At 40.9% G+C, this 22,305-nt stretch overlaps 1 protein-coding gene across 2 annotated transcripts in view; it reads right to left on the reverse strand.

The window, feature by feature from the left end:
* LOC144818336 (spindle assembly abnormal protein 6 homolog) overlaps window positions 1-22,305 on the reverse strand; it is a 711,311-nt gene that overhangs the window by 335,147 nt on the left and 353,859 nt on the right. For both annotated transcript variants that reach the window (XM_078675666.1, XM_078675665.1), the window contains exons 10-11: window positions 15,313-15,402; window positions 15,052-15,231 (exon numbers count right to left, since the gene is read on the reverse strand). In XM_078675666.1, coding sequence (XP_078531792.1) covers window positions 15,052-15,231; window positions 15,313-15,402 — 270 coding nt within the window. The remainder of the gene's footprint in view (window positions 1-15,051; window positions 15,232-15,312; window positions 15,403-22,305) is intronic.

The raw sequence follows: 22,305 nt of genomic DNA on the forward strand, positions 1-22,305 counted from the left end.
GGCCTTGATTTCCTTTTTCCTGGTAGCTATAGCTTTCCTATAGGCCAAGCGAAGGTTTCTTATCAGATCGCCGTCTCTGGGTTTAGATTTTAGTGCCTGTTTCAAAACCCTACTTGCCTTAGAGCAATTTTGATCAAACCATTTGCAGTTGTTCTCCCTGACTCCCTTTGTGGGTGCTATGAGCATGGAACCAATTTTGGTGACCAGCCCCTCAAACCTGGACAGAATGTTCACAGGGCTTGAGTCGGGCAGTAAACAAACAGATAACTCCTCTTCACATGTACTAGTTATTTTCGGGTACAGGGTATCTTGGTTGATCATTGATCAAGATAGACTAAAGGGAAGAGGGGGAGGAATAGCCATTGCTGTCAGGCAGGGCCTACGTTGCCATCTAGAGCCGACGGCCATCAAAGACAGTGAGGCAGGTGAGTTCTCCATTCAAGTCAATGGAGGGTACAATGTGAAGGGTCTCTCGATATATAGGCCACCAGGCCCATCTACCAGATTCATTGATAACCTGGTTGAAGGTATTACAGAGGTAGCCCTGCGCACGGATAAATTCCTGGTGTTGGGGGATCTCAACCTACACCTGGATGACCCTGTGGATAAGATGGCTGGGGACCTCTGTAAAGCAATGAGCGCGCTTCAGCTTGTGCTGTTAGGTAAACTTCCCACCCATCTGCGGGGCCACTTATTGGACCCCATTTTTGCCAACTGGGGACAGGTGGAGGCCAGGACCCCAGTACCTATTCCTTGGTTGAACCACTACTTGGTGCCCTTCTCGATCTATATCCCGGGAACTATAGTACCGGAGCAAATAGCATTACATCATCCGAGACGGAGATGGGCTAACTTTTCCCAAGCCAGGTTTAATGAGGCACTCATGATGGGGGGTGACCCGGGGGGAGAGGATGTGGAAAAAGCTAATAATAACCTGAACCAGCGCATTAGGGTTGCCCTGGATCAGGTTGCCCCACTTGTCCTGAGTAGAACAGAGGGACGAGCCCTGAAAACGGCATCTTGGTATACAGAAGAGGTGCGCATGGCCAAGAGTGTGTGCAAACGTGCAGAAAGGCAGTGGAGATTAGATTTTGCCACTACAGCTAGAATGGACTATGTTGTCAGTAGGGGCAATTATCATAGATTAATTAGAAAGGCAAAAAAGATGTATTATGACACCAGGATCAGGGAAGCAGAAAACTCCTCGAAGGAATTGTTTTTAATCTACAAATCGCTCTCGGTTGGGAAGCCTGCAGCAGTCCCAGAAGAATTCTGTACGGTGGACAGTTGTAACCGAGTAGCGGAGTTTTTCGCCAATAAGGTAGCAACTATCTATTCGGCCTTCCCAAGCCAAACTACCATTGACCCCGAAATTACAGCTGTGTGCGGGGTTAGGAGAGGACATCAGGTGTTAACTACACTGGTCACCCCGCCTACTGAAAAACTCATCCAGATCTGTGGAGCAATAAAATCTGGCTCCCCAAGAGACCCTACTACACCTAGGCGTCTGATGGGCAGTCTGCACATACTAGAGCCGTATATCCGCCACCTACTGAACATTTCTTTTGGGACCGATACAGTCCCTGACGCCTGGAAATGTGCAGTAGTCCTTCCTCTCCAAAAGAAATCCAACATCAGCTATGACCAGTTAGACAATCTTCGTCCAATCTCTCTTCTACCATACATGGCGAAGGTTGCTGAGAAGATTGTACACCTTCAGCTGATGGCCTTTGTAGAGGAAACCTCCCTACTACATGACTCTCAGTTTGGCTTCCGTCCTCGCCATTCGACGGAGTCACCATTGCTCATGGCAGTAGAGTCTATACGGCAGGGAGTGGATGAGGGCCAGACCATGGCCCGGATCCTTTTGGACCTAAGCGCAGCATTCGACACTGTAGCTCATTCCACCTTGCTACAGTGTCTGAATGACGGAGGGGTATCAGGGGCTGCGCTTGGGTGGATTCGGTCTTTCCTGATGGGCAGGTGCTTTCAGGTCCGCCAGGGAGAATGTTATTCTAGGGAGATTGGGCTGGGCCAGGGCGTGCCGCAGGGCTCGTCCCTGAGCCCGACTTTGTTCAATCTCTATGTCTCCCCGCTGGCGGCCATAGTTGAAAGCCATGGACTACGCCTTGTGTCATATGCCGACGACACGCAGCTGGTTATATCCCTCTCACGTGTGCCTGGTCTGGTGGCGGACAATTTCAGAGTGTGCATGCAAGAACTGGCAACCTGGATGTCCGCCAACTGCCTGAAACTTAATGGCAGTAAGACCGAGGTGCTTGTGGTGGGGGGATGCCCATCTGTATGGTCGTCGGCATGGTGGCCACCCTGCCTAGGAGAGACACCTGTTCCCCGTCAGGAAGCAAGGAATCTGGGGGTGTGGCTGGATGCTGATCTTGCCTTTGGCCCCCAGATTGGACGAGTGGTAGGGGCCTGCTTCGGAGTTCTAAGAACTCTGAGGAAGGTCTTCGATCTCTTGCCCACCGCGGCCCGCCGGACGCTGGTGCATGCCTTAGTCACCTCACGCCTTGACTATGGCAATTTGCTGTATCTGGGGGCCACGGGAAAGGTTCTTAATCGCCTCCAGGTGCTGCAAAATGCTGCCGCTCGCCTCATTCTGAAGCTTCCTAGTAGATCTTCTTCTAAGGCAGCGCTTCAGACCTTACACTGGCTTCCTGTGAGGAGCAGGGTGGAATTCAAAGCTCTCGCCATGTGTCACCGCATTCTGGGTGGCAAAGCCCCTGTCCCATTACAGAGTCTGGTCACCAGGTATGAGCCCACTAGGAATCTGCGCTCCTCCTGCATAGGACTTCTTAAAATCCCTAAAATCAAGAAAGCGCGTATGGGGGGAAGGTCTTTCAGATACTTGGCTGCGAAGCTTTGGAATGACCTACCGTCAGAGTTACGCATGGAGTCCTCGGAATCCATGTTTAGAAGGAAACTGAAAACTCACTTATTCAGACGATAGACGGTTGTGACGGCTGCTTGGACTGCGTACTCCACTTATCATAGAGCGGGGACACGCCTATGGGCGTAAACCAGGCGCTTTACAAATGCCCCTAATAATTTGTCTCTTCTGAGGAAGAAAGCCTCTGAATCAGAAAAGCAGAACTGAATTACAAAGGGATGTAGAAAGGACTCAGAGGGAATGAGGACACATCGAATTTCTTGCTTCCAAACTTCACCATCCTGTGCTGTATCACAGAGTTGCTCATGTGGGTAGGTATGACATGCTTTACGCTGCTGTAACCCACTGGTATACACCCTTCTTTCCTTCTAGAGTCGAGAATTATTGCCATTCCTGCGCCACCTGTCAATTCCACAATGTAGTATTGGGTATAAAGACCACCTTGCTGCCCATCCATCCCCTGGGATGCATGTGTTTCCCTCCAGATATATTTAATATAGCTCCCCGAATCTGCACTAAAACTGCTTGAATGTCCTCAGGGTGGGATGAAGCCTATCCCTGTACCAGAGCAGGTGCAACCACATAGGCCAAGTGGCTCCTGTGGGTTTTTATCCCCAGATTCGAAGTCCCCCTTCCCATGTCCAGTGATCAATGACCACAAGTCTTTTCAGCATTACTACAGGACATATACAAAGCTCTAGGGATCACCCAATACTTTCACTGTGCTTACCACCCAGAATTTCCTGGAATGGTAGAGATGCACAATACTATGAGAGCCAAGATTTGCTCCGAACTCCAGTTGAAGTAGCCTTCAGCTCTGTCTCTAGCTTTATAGTCAATGAGATCTGTACCATCCCAAACAGCTTGCTTAAGAGCATGTGGCATTTTCCTGGGCCGACCTATGTTACTGTATTCAGACCCACCAGTGACTGCTTCCAAACTGAACTTGCAAATGTTTTTCTACAGTACTAGAGACAGTTGTTTAAATATCTCCATAGTTTGCATGCTCACATTCGAGCAGCCTCACCTCATTGCCCATCGGAGGTCTGCCATTTATTCCAGGTCTCGGGATTGTGGGTATATTCCAGAATAAAACCTCCCTGCAGACTCACTGTAAGCATGCATACCAGATCTTGCTCATCACCAATAGAGCAGTGAAATGTCATGGTCTGATATCATGGTTCCGCTCCTCACAGTGAAAGTGTGCTACACTGCCTCCAGATGACGGTCCATATGATCAGATTGATAGTTCTTTGACTCCTGGGCCTGCAACTGCTCCCTGCTTCAGGACCAGTCAGACAAGGCTGGTATGCAGCCACAGCTTAGCAGGGGATACAGTCCCTCCCTCCTCCAGCTCCACCTTTGCCATTGCACCCATGACAGGATGCGCCCTTTATTCAACATCACCACTACAATCTGTGTCTGCTGTGACTTGTTGGCTGCCATTTATCGTATAATTTCAAAAACAAAAGAACCGGTCCTTGATCAGTGTACCAACCTGCCACAGGATAGAAGGAAAACCATTGGCTTTCTTATATAACCCTCACCCATCAGGGTTGCCCATTAGAGGCATGCTTCATCATAGGGTTCATCCCGTTCTGCTGTGGAACGGGGCTTGCAAAATACACAGGAGCACTGAGTGGTATTTTCCAAATGATAAACGGAATAGGAGTGGGCGGCGTCTTACGTGGGAAGTTAGAAATACCTGCCTGGTGGGGAAATTAAATTTCAATCTGTCCTCTGGCCGGTATGGTTAAAAACAGGGAGGGAGCCGAAAGTACAGGTGATAATGTGCCTGCCCTTCCAGTGATCTACATGTTTCTAGCCAATCCCCATGGTTTTTCTTCAGTACCAAAGATCTAACTTCCTGATTTAATTCCTAAAGTAGAACAAGTGACTGCACCCTCTCTGCATGCAAATGATGAAACTGATTAATAGCACCTACTTGGTAACCTGTAACATATAATGGGAGAATTAGATTGCCACTGTTATGGCAGAACACAAGGAAAAACACCAACATGCTTGAACTGATAAATTAACTCCAGCGTGCCATATAGATTTGTTGTATACTCTCAAAAAGTCACCTCAATGTGATAAATAATGCAAACCTCACAATAGCACTTGCTGAGGTGATCACAAGTAGTAAAGCAGTGACTCTTGACACACAACAAAAAGCACACTATACATAGAAATTAACGTGGTACATAACACTGCATACACATATGTGGCAAAATGTTTGCATCATGAGTTCTCCGGTTGTGAAGGCAAGCTTGTAGTCACTGTTCAGGTAAAAAAAAAATCAAGCCAAAATCATTACATCATAAGCGTTATTGTGACTCATTTGGAGAGAATAAAGAATTAATAATTGGAACCATAATAGCTACACCGTACTCACTACTCCAAAGCATCCCCTTGGTACAATCACCTAAGGAACAATCATCGGGGCTTGAATGTTACTGCTTGTATCCTCACATGCTGTTAAAATACATTGTGCATGATAAGCGTAGCCTGCTGGCCCTCACCGCACCGCATCCTGCTAGAAAAACTAGACTGCTCACTAACTAAAATGTTGGCCGTGAGTGGATCCACTTCCTGTTTCACTAGACGTGTACCCGGGCTGAGAAAATGGTACTTGAACACTACAAAAAATTAGCTGTCTTTCAGCTAGTGGATTTTAAACTCGACTCAAAAAGGAAATACCAATGGTGGGCAGAAAAAAGGGGAGGTCTAGGTTCAGGAGGGTAAGATTACCCACTCCAATCTATTATCTTAACTAATGGCCATGAACTCACATGACAATTTTTAAGAGAGGGGTGGAGAGTAAGCCAGAGGAGACTCAACTTTCAGTGACTGAGCCAGGATTTATCTGTGAGCACTGTAAAGCAAATGTCTCAAGTGTTTTGATTGAAACGAGTGATTGTGACTTTGCTGTAGAGAACATTCCTTTCCTATCTACCCCTTATGATTTACGCCTCCTCACTTGATTGTTGCTTCAGGAGGGTTATCAGCCTAGTGGGTAATACATTTTTTATGTATGGATCTCAAGCCAGTCAATGGCTGCCCTCAGACTAGACTGGGACCTGTTATCCTGGCTATATAATTCCTGCAATAAGGCACTGTGGTGACAATCCTTTGAGGTGAAGGTGGGGTCGGCGGCTGCTTCAACATCTAGACTCTTTTACACTTTAATTCCAATGAATGGTATCAGTGTAGCCTTATACAAAGCATTATGAAAGACAGAAATCAGAGGAGATCACCACATTAGTGTTGAGGTTGGTGGTAGATCATTTAGACACACATGCCATAATGCTGATCCAGAAAAGGATGGCATTAGATTACAAGTTAGCGACAAAAGGGGGGGCTGTGTTATTGTAGGTGCTGAATGCTGCACCCATCATGGAACAGTTGCCTCAGCAAATGTGCACAGATAGACAATATAAGAAATAGTGCAAGATAACTAAACTACATACAAAAGAATTTCAATTTCAGTGTAGGAGGAACCTGGTCCAGGCTGGCAGACATTTTTGTGGGTTGAGAATTACGCTGTTTGAAATTATACTTGCCATTTTTGTGATTCTGTTTTTACTTTACGTTCTCATTAACCTGTGTTCCTCACTGCCCAAACAATAAGAAATAAAAGCTCTGCCCCATTACTTGCTTTGAAAATAATGAAGGGGATAGTTAGAGACCACATGTGATTCAGAATGTGGTCAAGATGTTTTAACATTGTATTATAAATATAATTTAGGGTTTTTGCCAGGAGGGCAACAACAGTAGACGACTGTTAAAGCTTTTTTTCTACTTCCACTAATATGCTCTAAAAATGCATTCTCACTTGCACCTTATAAGCCTCTAAATTGTGCACTTTGGTTAATCTTCCATGGTTTTGTTCTGTATGCCAGCCCTCCTAGTTCAGAAGCATGAGCTTGTTTTCAAACTTGGCTGGCTTATGTAATACCTCATTATCTAACGAAGCCGACGCTTACCACCCCATGTTTTGAAACATCCCAAGGACATATGAGAGAAAGCTTCTCCTTATCAGACATATGCCTGACTGTATTGGTTTATATCACATGTTTTGCTTCCATTTAGTCTAATGTAGAGAAAAAGTATAAAAAGCAATATGGAAGTTATATTTGATAGCATATATGTTTCAACAACTGCTTTACTGACAGAGGTCTGAACTATCCAAGATATTGCTGCTGTGCTGGTTTTGCTATTAAATTGTGTTTAGAATTTTCCTGGATTTACGACAAAGTTCTATTTTATTTCACAAGACGTTTGCTGGTCCAAAGGCCGGGTCCCCTCCAGTGAATAGTGACAAGAGCATGGCTGGGAAATCAACATCACTCATAAATAGACCCTATTTACAATAATTATGTCAAATGTCCCATCCCCAGCTGGAAATCAGAGATGCTATCTTCTCCTCTTGGTCACTCACCTTTCCCACATTCCTAGACAACTAGCAGTGAATGGCATAGTTACTTTACCTTTCCAGCCTGCAAGGTCTAGTGTTCTCTTCAAAGAAAGGTATTTCAGATTTAATCAGAGTTAATCAATGCCAATACATGAGACTGAGCAGGGTAAGAACTGAACTCATTACTGTCCCGGCATGCAGACTGAGAAGAACAACACATAATACAATTATTTTGTACCATATTCCCCAAAAATATATGTATACCACAACATTTACATTTTTGATAAATATGACAATGGTGGTGGGATGATTTCTCTACTTATTTCCTAAATAGACTTAGGAAAAGTATGACTTGTATTTACAAGTGAGCTTTCAGCATAAAAGAAAGATTTGCACAACCTATGGAGTGAGATACAAAATGATCTCCCGTCAGGCAGGAACATATACAACACATTTTAGAAATGTCCTACATTTACAACCTTAAATGTACTACTTATAGCTGACTTTTCAAAACAGATTCTTTAGAAAAATTTATGATGCATCTTTGCTCGCAGTGGTTTAAGACTAAATTGGTGGGAATAGAATCATGATTTTAAAGTCACATCCAGTCCTAAGAAAGCAAACATCTAGAGAGGCAAAATTAAAGATGATTCCCTGATAAAAACCTGTACCAGCATCTATGAAGGCAAAGAATAATCAAGGCATTGGTAGGTTTTTCTACAAGCATGACAGAAAATAAATAATTCAGTCACATCACACTGGCCCTAGTCTGTTCCACACCCTCCTGGACATGCCAGCACCTGTCATCAGTTTCTGTTCCCAACCCCAACCCTACCGTTGGGGAGTGCATCCCTTTTGATGGGCCGTTCCTTTGAGTAGGTAACTCCTAGTCTGTCCCCTAGGTGCAGCACAGAAAGTGATGGGCACCATCATAACCAGTCAGGTTAGGTGGTACATTTTGCCTCCTATGTCACAGCTCATCCACCATACAAAGGCTAGTTCTTACAAGGCACTCAAAATGCAAAAACCCAATGTGATTGGACTGTTAATTTTAACAGTTGTTAATTTCCTGTCACCTCAGCTGTCAACTTGATGAAATTGTTGGACCATTCACCTTCAGGCAAAAGTAAAAGTACTGTGCCTGGATCATCCCTCACTTATTATTGGTGGGCTCGAAAGCAGTCACTCACTGGTCCCAGGGCCTGCCTTGATACATGGGGAACTACAGACCTCTGAGGTACACAGTCCATCTAATGGATGTCTCACACAAAGTGATCCATACATTGGTCTGCCTAATCCAGGTCTCTTGTCACCCCAGAGTTCCTAGTTTCACCACTGTAAGTCACATACACCTGTTACCTTTTACTCTTCTCCTGAGTCTGGAATCTAATGCATTATTCACAATCTTGGTGCTCTCACCCTTAGGTTCCCATCTCTCCAGTGGCAATTAAATGCAGAGGAAGAATTCTACTGGTAAGCATGGTGAAACAGCCTCTTCACTCTTCTGGGCAACCAGCCCCACCCACTCCAATAGGACATAGGGTGGACATTCTTCTCCCGAAGGACACTCTTTGGAAACCAGAGCTAACCCTCAGGTACACATCTGAACTAAGAGACACTATAGCATATTCCACCACCCCGCTGAGAGATGTTCTCTTCACAGAGGTAAACAGAACATCACTGAGGAATGTTCATTAGTGGAGGTTTCTTTCTAAAAATGAAGTTAACTCTTTTGTGCCTTGGCTGATGACAGTACAAGAAGTTTTTTGTGTCAAAATATGCCCCATATAAACAAACTCTGGGGAGAGCACATATAAAAGTTGTATTTCTTTACAGAAAGCATTATAATTAGATGCATGAATACTATTAAATGCCCTAAATGATACAAGTATAAGTTGTTATTTATATTACAATCAGGGGTAAGGGTAAGTCCACGTTCCTGCTTGAAATAGTGATTTTTCATCTGCTACTAGCTTAGATGTAATTTGAAAAATTTTCACAAAATGTGGTAATTAGCTAAAACGCTCTATTTTCGCATGTCAGTTTTTGTTCATAGCCATCCAGGAGAAATATGAAGTGTGGATTCTAATGGAAAGTATTTCCTACTCAAGTTCCCTTAGAAAATTGTGTTTTCTGCTGCAGCAAAGACTGGTGTATGGAATTACAGCAAAATTGGCATGAAGCTAGTACTTTAATTATATTATGGCCTGTTTGTTGTTTTCTATCAAATCTTTTCAGAGGTTTTTGGAATATTTTTGCTACAAAAAGGTGGGGGCAGGCTTTGAAGAATTAAGCAATTTTATATCCTGACCATAAAGCCATGCAGAGTTTGTGAACCTGGATTTGCGGAGTTTCTGGAAACTCAAATTTCAATTATTAAACACATCCCATTGGAAATGGATGCATTTTCTTCCATCATCAAATGAGTTTTCCTAGAACCCAGGAAGTGTGTGCAGACCCCCACACTATGATTTGCTAGCTGTGAAAGAAAAAACTCTGTTGTACTAGCCATTATGCAATGTGTAGTCCCCAATCATAAAAAGATTAGGTACTATAAGGAGGTAGGGAAAGCATACCGCCAAAAGCTGTGTGTAGTGGATTACTTCTATATGCAGTACTTGGTTGATGATGAGATGCAGTGCTTAATTTGAGCCGGTGGTTTCCAATGCTTGGCACCAGCACTTAATTGTCAATACCAGCACTTATGACAGTCTGCCACATGGGGGTACTGCTTGTCTAATTTAGAGAGAAGCACAACTACAGTTGCTTATTAATTTTTAAACTAAAACTAAGTCACTCTTATAGGTTTGGGGACAATCAATAGTCTGAATTGTTACACTTGTAGGAGTGTAATATAGCTGTGTTTGTCCGGTCATTGGCAACGCTGGCAGGGGCAAAGGATGGTGCAAGCTTTAGTGGCCTTCTGACAAGGACCCTGGTACTTACTTTCTTACAAATTATGCACTGGATGATATCATACAACAATATAAGGAAGAACCTATAACAACACAGGCACAGAATGACTTCCAAGGTGTCAATCTTAAGGTGTTTTAAGGTGAGATTTTTTTTTTACCAGTTACATCATCTACATTATTTGTGATGGCATAGGCAGTACATTGTAGGAGCAGCAATTGATTGTGAGGCTGACCTTAAATGAACAATTTCAGTGGTTATTTGGATTTGTCAGAAACAGTGTCACACATTTCTCATAAAAGACTCCCATGCAAATCAATGTTCATCAGTTGACTAATTTGTATGTGTGGTTGTGATGATTGTCAAGAATGAATGAAATTGTGGATGGATGCTGAGTATAAGATTGGGTGCATAGATGATATGTGAATGAATTCTTCATTGAGTGAATTGTTAGGTGAACAAAAGCATGGGTTGATAAGTAGGCAAGTGAATGCAAGGATGGACACGCTGGATGGATGAATGTCTGGGCAAGTGCATTGTTGGTTGAAAGAGCAATGAATTAAAAAGTGCATAGATTGATGAACAAGAAAGATGATAAAGTAGTCGGAGAATGGCAGAGGTCAATATGCTGGGGGTGGGCAAGCTGTAAATGGATAACTGCTCTCCCTTGCCACATCTTCTTTTAATATTCAAACGCTCATCCATTTATTACTGTGCCTAGTCACTCTAGTCTTTGGTATTGAATGACATCTACGCTGATCTTGTGAGCCATAGTAGCATTGGATTTTAACAGTTGAGGAATATCCTTTCTTGCATGGTGGAAAGGTTTGCAGTGGTCTTAGAAAAGGCAAGGCAAGAACAACTCATCATTCTCTTGTGTCTGATGTGCTTCTTTTAGTATGCAGCAAGGTCGGAGCTGCAGGCACCGATATATCGCATTAAGGCATGCTCAAAATGTTTGAAATTATCTAGGTAACACTGTATTTGGGAACATATTTAAATACCGTTTGATGTCTTTACCATTTCTTCCGAGTGGGCTTGCAAAATCTTAAGATCATTGCTGACTGAGATACCCACTCAACTTTAACCTTATCCTGCTTGTGTTTTCGATGTGGCTTTCATCATATTTCGGAATTTTTGGGACGGGGTGTAAGAGTAAATTCACTAAAAAGAAAGGATCAGTGAAAGGCCAGAAGATTAGAGTGAACGATAGGGTCCTGATCAATGATTCTGTACACGGATATGATTTTCCTTTGCATTGTAGGAACAGGGTTCTAAAGTGTGAAGAAGTGCTAAAGATGGTGTGGATGAAGATCATCGTAAGAAAGGGTCGGACCTTGTTTGCAGTTGCACATGGCTCTGCAGTGTCCTTTGCTGTTTAGAAATAGCTGCCGGACAGAAACAAAGAATAATCTCTCACAATTGAATCCATTAACATTTCTGGACTCCTTTGACTCGTAGCAATGGCAAGCTAGTTCCCTACAGCTTAGGAGGTATGAAAACCTATACTTTGTAATATTTTGACCCTTAGATTTCACCACTGCTCAGATTTGCCACATAACTATTCACATTTGGTGCATGCTCTGTGTTGTCTTTACAGCATATGAATGAGAAGATTCTCCACCAGAAAAGAGAGGCTGTGGAGGCATGTTGAACACAATGGTAGTTTGCTTCACCATACTTTTCTATCAGGACTGTGTTAGATTTCTCAGAACAGAAACAAAACTTGCAAAACTAAGGGAGATACAAATACAACCATGTTTGTCTATAAAAGGACATACAATTTTGAGTTTACTCATAGAAGGGTTTCAAACCTCAAAGGTTAAGCACTTCAAGTAAAACTGTCAATATGATCATATTATCAACGGAGTTAGTTTTGATTATTTATAAATGTGTTTATGCTCCACCATAGACTGGAGACTCAGGAGTATGATGTCAGATTTCGCACAGCAATGGAAGGTCTTGGAAAGCATGTAAAAAAAAAAGAAAAGAAAAACTATGCAATTCAGAAATGTTAAAAAACTTCACTCTGAAGGAAGTGCAATTGAGATGCTGAATATTTGCCTTATTTGGCAAGCTCAGAGTTAGTCATTGTCACACGTTACTCAACATTTTGTCTCACCAAACACAACAAATTCTGCTACTTAAGAAAGGAAACATTCTTAAAAACAAAATGGACCAGTGAAATGCTTGTTAGGCCACTTGATGAGTCGCTATGAGTTATAAATCTTAAACCAAGATCTTCTGGATGATCCTGCTGCTATTGCAAATACATAGGGCCCAAATTAGTGTCGATTTAGAGTTTGGTAGACGGATTACGCTGTCACAAATGTGACGGATATCCCGCCTGCTGTATTGCAAGTGCCATAGGATATAAGATTTCCATTTTTATTGATTTTTTCAGATAAATACAGACGGAAAACAATCTGTTTCCAGTCTGTATTTATTTTTTAAAGTGTTAAAATATAGAAAATTGTGCTTCTTTTGAATGACTCTCCATGGTGTCCGTATGAATAATGAGCCCAGTGTCTGGGTTCTTGGACCTGTCTTGTTTTTGACCGGACAACAAAATAATATTTAGTGTGGTCAGTAAAGAAAGAAAAAATTTCTTTCTTGAGTCCCCTCACTCACCGGAGTTTCCTCACGGTGACATGCTTCATCATTGGGGCCATCCCAGTTCTCTACGAAAAGGGGCGTGCTGCTGGATGAGATTTCCTTAAATACAGGCCTATGTTAACATTTTTATGAATATAATGTTAATATTTATAATATAAGATACGTTCCCACTTGACCTGTATTTCTTCTAAGATGCCTAACAAGTGCTGTTGGTTTGGCTCCACTTAGAAAATTGTGCTACATATGCAAAATCATTTTACAGACCATGGTTATTCATTTTTCGTATATTTTGTTATAATCATTGATCTCGTATATACATCTCATTAAACAGTTCTACAAGTACATTTTAACTATTCCTTGTACTGTGACACAAACCGGTCTTTCATTTTATTTTCGTGGAAAAATTATTCCTGCCTACAATGTCTCTAAGGATACAAATAAAAACAGTTTTACCATTGTTGGTTGCTCAATGTATGTGTAGAATTGGGGGTCAGAGTATGAATGTAGTGTATGATAGGTAATGATTTTGATGTGTGTATGAGTTAGTGGCTTGTTGTTAAAGGTCTTTTTTCAGATTATTTGCCAGATTTTATAATAAAACTAAATATTTTCCTTAATGTGAAAGCAGGTTTGTGTCACCGTACATGGAAGGAATAGTTAAACTGTACTTGTAGAACTGTTTTATGAGATGTGTATACTGAGATCAATGAATATGACAAAATATAAGAAACAAGGCTTGTAAAATTGTTTTGCATATGTAGCACTATTGTTTTTGAGGATCAGAATCAACAGCACTAGTAAGGCATCTAAGAAGAAATACAGGCCAAGTGGGAACATGTTCTATATTAATGAGTTTCTTCTTCCTTATCTCGGACCTCTAGCATTTGTATAGTGGGTTAACTTGGTTTTTGATGTATAATGTTAATATTAACCTGTGGTGGTAGGGTTTAGTTTTATTTGGCTGCTTTGTTTGCTAAAGCGAGACTGGTATTGCAGTATGAGTGCATGTCTATCAATTCAATAAATGTGAAAATATACCATTTTATGACCCCAACTATTCTCAAAACACAAAATAAATATTGATAAATAGTAATGGAATGGTAAAAAATAAATACATAAAGCTGGGAGCCCTAGATGTAATGAACTCATAATACAGCGGACGGGATATCTGTCACATTTGTAATGGAGTAAACTGGTCTCCAAACTCAAAATCATACCCATATTTGGGAGACAAAGAAAAGCAATGATGTATTTGGTAGCAGCTGGAAGAGGTTTAATGAGTTTGGGTTTTTACTGCCTCACTTAAAAAATATATTTTATCTAAGCAACAGCTAATACACGATGGGTGAAAGAATACCCAACATTAAGATGAGTCTGAGGTCTCAGAATATGAATGTAAACTCGGGTGACATTTGAGTAATTGTAAATAAGCTAACATAAGTTAAAGGATAAGGCATAAATGTATTTAGTTGGAGTGCTGTGAACCTGTACATACAGGCAGATTTTTAATAATCGTAATATGTTTTGTTCCACCCACCCTTTATATGGCCGAGGCAATAGCCGTGCTTTTACGATAAACAGATGAGCCTGTCTTAAAACAGAGAGGACCTTGCCTATCACATTGTTCGTTAGATCAAGAGAGGAGATATAAAATCAGTTCAATTAATATTTGAATCATTGTTAGGTAATAAATAAAGTTCCTCTAAATGTTCCAAGGAATATTAAATAATAACCATGGCTGGTCAAAGATTTTAGACCAGAAAAGGATTATTGACCCTCAAAGTGTCAAATTGTTCATTATATTGAAAATTTTACGTTTTTATGACTCAACTCAATTTATCGGTGTGTGCCTGCATGTCGGTATATTTTTCATTTTTAATAGCTCACTGGATGGATGTGAGTTAATCTAGTCATCAATAGTCAAAACACATATCAAGAAAGGAACTTCATCCAATCTGTGCTCTTGGCAACAATCCATACAAATATATAAAATATACACAAATGTTCATTCTCAATCCTATAAAGGGCAGACATTAGGCTTTGAAATTTCTGTTTCAGTAAGATAAATGACTCCACCAGTCTAGTCTAGGAAGCAGACGTTAAATTCTACATGCTATCTATCGTTGGCTAAATTCCAGTTCAGCCCAAGTTCCAATTCTAGTTCACACATAATATTTTCTGGTAAAAGTAGTCTTACCTCCTCTGCCTTTTGACTAAGAGTCTGTTTTACATTACTTAGTTCAGACATCTCCTTTTGTAATGCTTGTTCTTTTTCTCCTAATAGTTTCTCTTGTTGCATTGTTACTGCATTTTTCAGCTTTATCTTTTCCATTAACTTCTTCATATCACCCTGGAGCTTTTTTATTATCTCGTTAGCCTGTATAAGGAGTGACATCGTGTTACTTTGTGCAAATGGAAATCCATAAAATTCAAACTATCAGTTAGCCAATCACCTTACTTTGAGAAGTTCTTCAGAAAGGGACTTCACAGTTGTTTCAAGCTTTCCAGCATGCAACTGGTTTTGTTCCAGGGAGTCCTCCAACCGTTTCTGAAACATACGCAATGTTATCAAATGAGAAGGTAACAAACAAACATATGAGGAAAAATAGGCAATCAACTTTGATGCACTTTACTATAATGAGATATTCACAAAAGTTATGTATGATAGCTTGGTAACAAAACTCCACTGATGAGGTCTAAATATTGTTATTAAATGCATGGAAAATACTTAGCACTGAACTTAATTTAAGACGATAAGCTAGACGTTTATGCAAAATAAGACTTCACAGAAAAAATCTATTTGTAAAGACCAAGAAAGCAAGAAGTTATTTCAAAATAACAGAGGACCTTTATAATTTTAACAAAGGAATATCACTAACTTTCATAGAACAATTAGATTATGAATTCTGAAGCCTTGAAAATGTTTCTGGTGTTACTGCAAAACTTGTGTCAGTTATTTTGCACTAATAATCTTGGAGTTTGTTTGAATAAGGAAATACATCAATAATTAAGAGCATATAATTTTGACTGTTTTATGTTATGCGTTTGGTGCCTCCCAAACATTTTTCTGAATTCCATATAATCTTTGGTTTTGCTTTGACAGAAAAATCTACTAGTGGATTTAACTATGGCCTAAATACCGCTATAATCAACCAGAATGATCCAAAAGGAAAGGTCACTGCAAAGAGCTAAACTCTGGCTACTGATACACTGATTCTAAAGAGTTGATCACGGTGAAGAGACCGCACTAGAAAATAGCTTTGTCATGTTTTACACGGGATTTAGTCAGGCTCTAATCAACCATAGAGCCACTGAGATCTGACAGACTGAGTTCATGGCACTTTTTCCCACACTTATACAGAATGGGTCTAAAATAAAATAGGTATTTTTAAAAGAAAGTGTGTGCCATCACTGCTTTGTATCCTTGTTTTAGGCAGCACCTCAGAGCAACTGTAAAATAGAAATATAGATGGGTATCAGATTTTTTGCCATGGCAAGTAAAACAGGCTCATCTACTAAAACTGTTTGTTGCATAATGATGGAGCAAGGTTTGACTCGTAAAGAGACTTGTTCGGATTCAAACCTCTCAAAATAAAATGTAATGCACTAATAAACATGTTTTGTCTTACTAATAATGCACCACAAAACATTTCTAGTATCTAGGGGAAGCTTTCCTATGTGCCTTTACTAACCGTAACTCGAGTGTCCTAAAATGGCAGTCGCAATATGGAAACTTTTCTGCTCATGCGTCTGTCACACTCACGTGATGTGATATATTCTCTGCTTTGGTGGGAAATCTTTGCTTCTGCGCACTAGATCTAAAGATGGCTGCTCTATGTTTTCACATGCTAACGCTTGCATTGCTGCTTTTACTAAAATGTTCGTTCTGCTTAATTCCTAATGCTGTAGTTAAAATAAAGTAATGGGAATACAGTAGAGATAAGTGTTATATAGTGAATTCATGTATTCTTTGTTCTAAAACTGTTCTTTTTGACTTTGCTATTAGCTCGTGTTTGGACCAATCAAGTACAATGTTGCTCCATCTTGGGTCCCGCGACTGCGCATGTGCTGAAATCCCCGAGTCCACAAGCTATGGCATTGAATCAGTGCCAGCAACATACTTGCCTGAGAAACTCGTGAGAATCTCACCCTTCAACCTCTCAAAGGAAGCTCAGATGTACCTAAAGTTATACATTGTATTTCTTATTGAAACATCCATTGTTGTGTGGAATAAAAGTGCATGGAAAAACTAAATTATGGGAGGAAACATTAATTTGAATATATGAATGAAGTAACCTCATAACTGGTATGATGTGATGACCTCTCCTTGCTTTTGACCAATCAAATTGAGGAAATACACAAACTTGCAACATTGGGGGGTGTTACACTGCCCTGGAAAATGGTATATCTAAGGTAGGCTTGGCTAGCTAGATTGTCCGACTTGTCTGAATAGCTGACCTGTCACTGACCCAACGCACTCAATAGGCGATCGAGAGCAGAGGTGCTGGCGGAGCACTCAGTCAGAAGAATCATTAACCCAATCGGGGTTCTGAGAAGGAGTTCAATACCCCAATCAGGGTCCAACTGTTAGATGCAGTGAGGGTTGCGACTCTGGCGTTGCACTTTAGCTGTGGGTGCCGGTCCTGACCTGCGGTGGTCCTGTCCTGATCCAATTTGGGCCGTACTTGTCCTGATTCTGGTCTGCACCTGTCCTGTCTTGTTGGCACCTGAACTATCGGGGGTCCTTTCCTTTATCCCAGCCCGTGGCCAGGATTGGTCTTCACACAATTCTAGGTAATTATAAATCAATGTGGGTATGTCATTGTATGGTTTCCCTTTTCTTACCCTTCCTATGTTTAAATGCTTAAAGAAAGTCTCATAATATTTGCACATCATCTTGCTTTGATTATATTCTTCAAAATTGAATGAGCTTTAATTGAATTGGTATGGACTCTGACATTTAAGAATTTACATAGATTAAGTGTTTAAACCTTTCTTGAGTCTGTGGTTATTTTATGAGTGCAAATGTTTATTTACTGCCTATTATGCTAACTCCCTTGATCCCCTAGGACTCTAGGTACCGGTGAATAGGATTGGTAAGTCAGTGGTATAGGTCCTAAATGGTTAATTAAAGTTCTGATTAAGCGTAGGTTTACTTGTTCAAAGTGTGTATGTTTATATGGGCCCAGGTGAGTATGGTAAAAGAGCAGCTGAGCCCGAGCTCGATCAATAACATTAGTAGTTTGAGGCTGGTGTGTAGCCACGTATGCCCCTCCAAATTTTCAAATAGATGATAAACGAGTTCAAATTTAAAATACCTATTTTGTATGGGTGCTGGAAGAGGATTCCTATGAAGATAGAATGAAAACCAAGAAGTTTGGCTTTCAGACTCACTAGGTAGTATGTATTTAGAAATCAGGCCCAAAACCTTGAAAGTTGGCCGAAAAAAGGGTGGAATGGTGGATGTGTAGGTAGGGAAGCCCCGTGATGCCATGTTTCCAGAACACTACTTTTCTAGTCCTAGGCTTTTATTGATACATCTAATGTTTTCTGAAAACTACGATTTGGATTGTTTTCATTAAATGAACTGAGCCAAGACATCTGCAAACTAAATATTTTTTTACCAAAGCAACTTGACTGGATCTTTGGGAATTCATGTTAATTCTTCACTTGGGGGATCGCACCATCAATGTGCCTTATGATCAGACTGAGAGACATAACAAGGCTGGAGAAGGGAACTTGAGTTTTGAAGACATATCGATGACTAAACAGCGTTCTCTGTAAGTTGGGAGAACTTTCTTGGAACTCCAGTATGGACAGAGACATCAGCAACATTAAAATCTGCCGTACCCCTTGTATGTTAACCTGGAGGGGTGGCACCTTGGTTCCATCTGTGTTTTGCTTGGTACTCCAGACCTGCTATACCTGGGCTATGAATTGTAGAACGTAGTGAAGACTGCAGTAAGGCAACCTCGTTACTTTCCCGGACAAGTCTTAAAGTGCCAGGTGAACATTGGTTACTAAATCTTACATACATGTTGTAATTTAGCAATGATTAGGTTAAGTATTAGCAGAAGACGTCTTGTATTTAGAGACTATCTTGTCAGTTTTACGGAATCCATTTTGTATTTCTGCCAGCCATTTTGTTTGCCATGTGCTCTGTCCTACCTTCCTGTCAACTGCTCTTGAAATCTGCCTAGAGACAAGATATATTTAGTCTCCTCTGTTTTGCACATGCTCAGTTGAGCATACAGCTGTCTCCAACTTGTAAACTGTCAAGATGTGTTCATCAGAATTAGTTAACTGTCAGCCCTTCCCACTTGTTGCTAGCACACTCTCTGTATGACCTTATATGTATTTGAAACCAGCAGTCTGTTCCTTGTACCGCCTTCATTTGAGCCCCTGTTTGGGTATAAAAGGACCAAGCTACTTCTAGTCACCGTGCTACCTCATACTCTACCGAAGGGTGTTGTGTGAATGTAGTTCCACCTCATGAGGTTTAATAAACTCTGTTTTTTCTATTCCAGTTTCTGTGCCAACTTCTTGCTATTGGTCTAAGGACTCTGTGTAGAGAAGGGTGAATCCCTTGCACTGGTAAGCCGGGCTGAGGCTTGCCACCACATACATAACTTGTCTGTAAACTTCAGAAACACACACACAAAAATCAGACTAATACCTTAATTTCTCACTTCAGTTGAGGAGCATATTTTCATGCAAAACAGCTTCCCATGTACAAGCCATAGCCTTCTTACTACCAAGTGACTCCGCCACCACTGAGCAAAGTCTTGATTCAATATAGAGGCCTGTTACCTGCTTACCAAATACTCTTACTACTTATTTAAATCCACTTATTCATCGAGGCAATACCTATGCCAGGCAATACCTCTTCTTTGAAGCACTGCTGGGATATAAACTGAGCTCTCGTCTGCAACAAACCAAAATGCCTGAAGTAATGCTTGATATCCTTCTTACTACCAAGTGACTCCGCCACCACTGAGCACAGTCTTGATTCAATATAGAGGCCTGTTACCTGCTTAACAAATACTCTTACTACTTATTTAAACCCCCTTATTCATCGAGGCAATACCTATGCCAGGCAATACCTCTTCTTTGAAGCACTGCTGGGATATAAACTGAGCTCTCGCCTGCAACAAACCAAAATGCCTGAAGTAATGCTTGATCAAGAACTGAAACAAATCTCCACTATTGGCAAACAGATGGGCATATGTGATATAACAACAACTTAAATGTTGTCTGAAATTACTTTGATGTAGTCAGAGCTTTCTTTTTCTACCACTAACAAGAGGCTTGATGATGATCTGCCAAATTGGGGCACTGAAATGTGGCATCATAAACAGAAAGTCCTAGTCCATGAAGATTGCCTCACAAAGAGACACCCTGGACATTATGGCTTCCCTGAGCCTTCTAAGATTATATATTTCATCCTTCTGCAGAACATTATTCCAGTCTAAATGTACAATATGCAGAACTACCTGAATTCCAAAGGGTGACTATAATTTAGACATTCAGGCAACTAAACCCAGAAAGACTATGGACTCTGATTGCATATCTGTTGTGTCATCAACATCCATGGACAATCTTTCACCCACCTAAGAAACATGTAGATCCATCCTTACTTCATAGACAGACCATTCACATTTGTGCTTATTAATCATAAAACACTAATACTACAAGGATGAAATTCCTGGCTCTGTGCACTAGTCTATCTAAATGGAATATCAAATATGGTCTTTTAAACCCAGCTATCGTGGCAGTTATGGCTGACAGCAAGACCACAGTGTTTTTAGAACCAGCCTTTTTTGGAAACTTTCCAGACAGCATCATGGGCCTGATGTACTATTAACTGTTCGCAAAATACTGGTTGCAATATGCGACCAGTATTTTTGCAGCCTGTGTCGTAATTTGCAACTATCCTATGTAAAAGTTGGTTAAAAAATTACCTATTTCCAGTGTGTCACAATTGAATGTACCTCATGAATATTAATGAGGCACGTTGCTAATTGCAACACACTAGGAATTGTGGCCTACTGAGTCCAGCTGACCATATGTAATTCCAGAATGATTATGCCGAAAAAGTAAAAAAAAGGATGTTTAAAAACAATTTAGTAAGGGGGACCCCTTAATAGATTGTGTAGTGACTAACAACAACTTCTCCATTAATCACAAGCTTGGACACAGTGCATCTTCGAAGTCTATTGACCCACATACCACTACAGGGGAAGGTTCCTCTACCGCATACCTACCAGGACAAATGACCTAAACTAGGACCTCTGTTCACCATTAAGTGGCTTTTGAAGGGTTATTTTTCATTGTCGTCCTGCGGAAGACCCTATTTTTAAGTATACGGTTCAAAACGTCGACGATGAAATACATTATGCACTTGATGTAGATTGAGTTTTACAGAGCAAAATGATGAGTTGAGAAATTGGCCTCTTTTCTTAATAACTTTGAACATAATAGTTTACAGGCTCTCTTTGTTGTGCTATATATTGTACATTGTTTTATTGTCATCTAACTTGTATGAGCACTGCGCTCATTTCATCATGTAGAACACTCATGTAGAAGGTTGTTGTCGGACAATTCTTAAGTGTAGTGTGTTTTGACTAAGTGGTGGGTTGTTGGAAGTCACTGCACAATCTGCTAGGGTAGATTTTTGGACCCCTTACCAAATAGTTGGTTGCTAAATATAATTGTTGTTACTTTCCCAGTGAAATATTTTTGAAAACAAATATATATATATATACGGCGGCCATGTCGTGGAGACGCGCCACTGTAATTGTCCAGGCTTGATGTCAGGTAATGTAAGTTAGGCAGGTATGACCTTCTCTCGTGTACCCAAGGGAGAGAAGCTTTACATTCTGCTGCAGGGCCAATTCATGCAGCAGAAAATATTATAACCACATCATACTTATTTTACTTAACCTTCCCTAATTACCAATGTCAGCCAGACACTGCACAACACATACCTTCCTTTGACGAATTATTCACCAGTTCTGGAGGCTTCAGAGGGTTGGGAAGCAAAGATTTTATTCTCTTGGAAGTACCAACATGTAAGACTGACATATTCAGCAAGCAATCTTTCTCTGGAGCTACTGCAGCAACATGGAACTCAGCGTCAGTATCTATTAGGAACCAGACTCCTCCTTCACTATTCCGGAAACAACTCAAAACTCAGCTACTCAAGAACATTCTGAGATTTTGACCTCTGCTACAACCTATTTATTGGTCTCCTAAATCCTGTAATGTTTGGATTCACTCGCCTCTCATCTATCCTTCTGTCAGAAAATTAAAGTGCAGTATTTTAATGTTTACCTTTCATTATTCCATCCCAGGATGTAACCTTCAGTGGATTATCATCATTGGTTCGCATGTGAAGCGCCACTTCATCTGTCTATTGCTGTCGCACTATAGAATGTATTGAATTAATAAT

Source organism: Lissotriton helveticus, chromosome 2_1 (assembly GCF_964261635.1).
Source record: "Lissotriton helveticus chromosome 2_1, aLisHel1.1, whole genome shotgun sequence".
NCBI lineage: Eukaryota > Metazoa > Chordata > Amphibia > Caudata > Salamandridae > Lissotriton > Lissotriton helveticus.